Source organism: Montipora foliosa, chromosome 10 (genome assembly GCF_036669935.1).
Source record: "Montipora foliosa isolate CH-2021 chromosome 10, ASM3666993v2, whole genome shotgun sequence".
Classification (NCBI taxonomy): Eukaryota; Metazoa; Cnidaria; class Anthozoa; order Scleractinia; family Acroporidae; genus Montipora; species Montipora foliosa.
In genome coordinates, this window is record NC_090878.1 from 14934459 (window position 1) to 14937543 (window position 3085).

Here is a 3085-nt window from a genome sequence, read left to right on the forward strand (position 1 = left end):
CACCTCCTTTAAAAACAAATGGAGGCTTTTTCTTCGTTCAACTTGGTTTGCTCGCACCTGGTAAGCCCCTAGCTCATATCCTTTTCTTTCTATTAATGTTTTCCAATGCTTTCAGCACAAATCACCTACCCATCTTCTTCCAGTGGTTAATACCCGTTTCCTAAGTAATTCCAGTCTATTTGTTAAATAACCGAATCGTTTCTATGGTATGTGTTTTGTACAGTCAATTTGTGATTGTCTTGTAATCTGAAAAAAACTCCCTCCGAATATTATAAATGTACACCTTTATAGCAATACTTAAAAAGATTGTATTGTAAGTTGTGCAAGTAAGCATTCTACTGTAAGACGTGTTAAAAAAAAAAAGTTCGAAATCGAATGCATTTAGGTTGTCGGAAAAGGTTTTTTTTTTTGCTTTGGAAAACGGTATGCTGGTTTCAAACCAAATGCGGTTCAAATTTCCTCTATCTATGCTCATTTTTCTTCGTTCACTCTCGAAAAACGAGTTTCGAACCGTGACTTTGTTGATTCAATGTCATTCATGAATTTAACTCTTGACGATAATATAACCCGAGGGCACTTTGAAAAGTCACTAACCAACGTTTTGAAGTACGGTCATGACGGCCTGCGCATAACGTTGCCTCAATTTGTCCAGCACAATTTATTCGATGCGTCTCTCCTGCGCTGTTATTATGTATACGGATATCAGAAGTTCCTTCCTTTCGAGTCGTGCAGAATTTACTGATTTAAGACATTGCCGGAGTTCTGACGCATATAAGAGTAGCTTAGGGGCTCTAGATCTTCACATGATCCCGGTTCACCGAGCTGGCTCGGTTACCGAGATGAAATTGGTTTCTGTTCGTTCATATGGCGACATTCCGCGACCATTCAGGCGTGAACTCTAACGAACAAGCCTGGCAAAAATTTCTCAATGTTGTTTGTTTCAGCAACCTCAAATTTCTTTCGACTTTACGTAACTATCAAGTGAGACTATTCCAAGCTTCATTATAGAAAAAAAGAAAAGTTAAAGCTCGGTAATGTCCGCGCTATCACAAATGAAATGCATTTTAGTACTTTCGTCCCGTCAGTGTCTCCCGTGGCGTTTCATTTGCAGTGGTTCAGATTCCTTGAAACAAAAATAACCTAGAATAAAGGCAAACATCCTGAAGTCTCAAACCTTCTACGTAGACGAAACTTGTAATACACGTGGGCGGAAGTGAAGCGGAGTAATAAATAACGGCCTTGCGTGAGAGATGATTACATTCTGGATACATAAGCTTGTCACATAACCAAGTTATCCTTTAAAATACTGCAGGATTTAGTTTCCTTGAAGAAACTATAAAATGGATGGAAGCAAGTTTATCGAAGTGTTTGGACACATTATCTTTAGTTTTACACGTAGTGTATCAGAACAATACAGCCCAAACTATGAGGACTCCGAATATGGTCAAGAAACCTCAGAATACAGCCTTTTGCAGAATACAGGCCGAGAATGGTACGCTCAACCAGTGGACGAGATCATTTATCAGGAATACAGCGACAAAGAGGTGACGGTGGATGAGTTTTTACCAGCCTCCCGTAGAGTTAAGGTACCGGTGGTTTCTATAAACGCCTGCTCTATCGGAGATATCGCAGAACAAGGCAAAAATCAGGAAGCACATCCCGATCTAGGAATGTCTTGGAAGCAGCTTAGACCATCTGCTTTGCGAACAATATGTAAGTCAACGGTGATCGGTGCTTCGATTTCGCTTCTTTCAGCCCTCGCTATTGGTATGTTGTTCACAGTGACCTCTTATCTCAGCTATAACACTTTTCTAAACTGTTATTTTGAACAAAAGACCTCGATTTCGCTAAAGATACAATGGGTGCATGTTATTTCTGATGTCATCTCTCACTTTTTCTTGTATATTTGGGTGCCCTTACTTGCGCTAGTTCTGTTCCGTCCATATCAACTGTCAGGAGCGAAGAAAAAACTGTTTCTATGTTGCATGTTCATGTATTTCTTGGATTCACTGTACCGAGTGACTTTACAAGTTCTGGGAATCAGTAAATCGTTCCCGCTTTCCGACGACCAAGTCATCCCTCTTGACATTCTTTTTGTCGCGAGTATTTTTGGCCACAACTACGTGTTAGCAAATCACTTCTGCATTCACTCAAAGCGACAAAAATGCGCTGTTTTCATGCTTTTTTTAGCCATTTATTGTTTAACTTTTGTCTTGGGAATCATTACTTCCTCATTCCTTTATCCTGCGTATATCAAACAAAACGAAAAAGGAAAACTGATCATCGCTCTATTTTCTCCTCTCCTTGCGGTGGCCTTGAAGGCAACATCTCGTATTTGTGCTCAGCGACTTTGGAGAATAACACACCCAGCTTATTCTTACATAATGATGGCGCCATTGTACAGTGGATCAGCGATCGTATTCCGGGTTATGCAGGTGGATCTCGGCAACTTAAAAGCCATCGCCTATCTTGGAATAATTCACGGCGTTGCCGAAGTCATAGAACGAAGCACAGTTGTTGTCATCGATCACATATTCCAACGAATCTTGAAACGAGCCTCGGCTCCTTGGGGGCGTTACCGAACTCCGCGTACCGAGAGAATAACAGCGGATATCGCTATTATGAGCATGCTCTATGAGTCCACCGCAATTGTCTCCGTAAATGGGTTCTTTCACTTGTACCAATTCATTTATATGAAGAACATATCCCACTGGGCAGCTTTGCTATCCTTTACCAAATTGACTGCAGTTCCATTAGTGATCGAGTGGCTTTTCACAAGTTTGTCCTTGGCGATTGAAACGCGATACCAAAATTTGGCCGTCATGGCAGTTTGGAAAAAGGACTGGAAAAGACACATTTTAGTTGCTGTGTTGAGCGTTTTACCATTGGCTAGTTGGGCGAGTAAAAACCTTTTCGTAGTCGTCCAAGCCCGATTTAAGGATCCTTTGCATCAAGTTGCTTGCAAAATGCCATTTTCTTAAAACAATAGACTTATACTGTGAAAGAGATAGTGCATTTTAAGCGGCCAACTTGAATAAACAGAGATGTGTATTTATTAATGACGACTGGAACATATTCACAAAAA

At 40.6% G+C, this 3085-nt stretch overlaps 1 protein-coding gene across 1 annotated transcript; it reads left to right on the top strand.

The window, feature by feature from the left end:
• The first annotated feature begins 1340 nt into the window (after positions 1 to 1340).
• Positions 1341 to 2981, top strand: LOC137972384 (uncharacterized). Its single transcript, XM_068819077.1, has one exon. The coding sequence runs from the start codon at positions 1341 to 1343 to the stop codon at positions 2979 to 2981; it is 1641 nt and encodes a 546-aa protein (XP_068675178.1).
• The last annotated feature ends 104 nt before the right edge of the window (positions 2982 to 3085 follow it).

Excerpts from the sequence above, each read along its gene's own strand:
- LOC137972384 (XM_068819077.1), top strand. The coding sequence starts at position 1,341 with ATGGATGGAAGCAAGTTTATCGAAGTGTTTGGACACATTATCTTTAGT.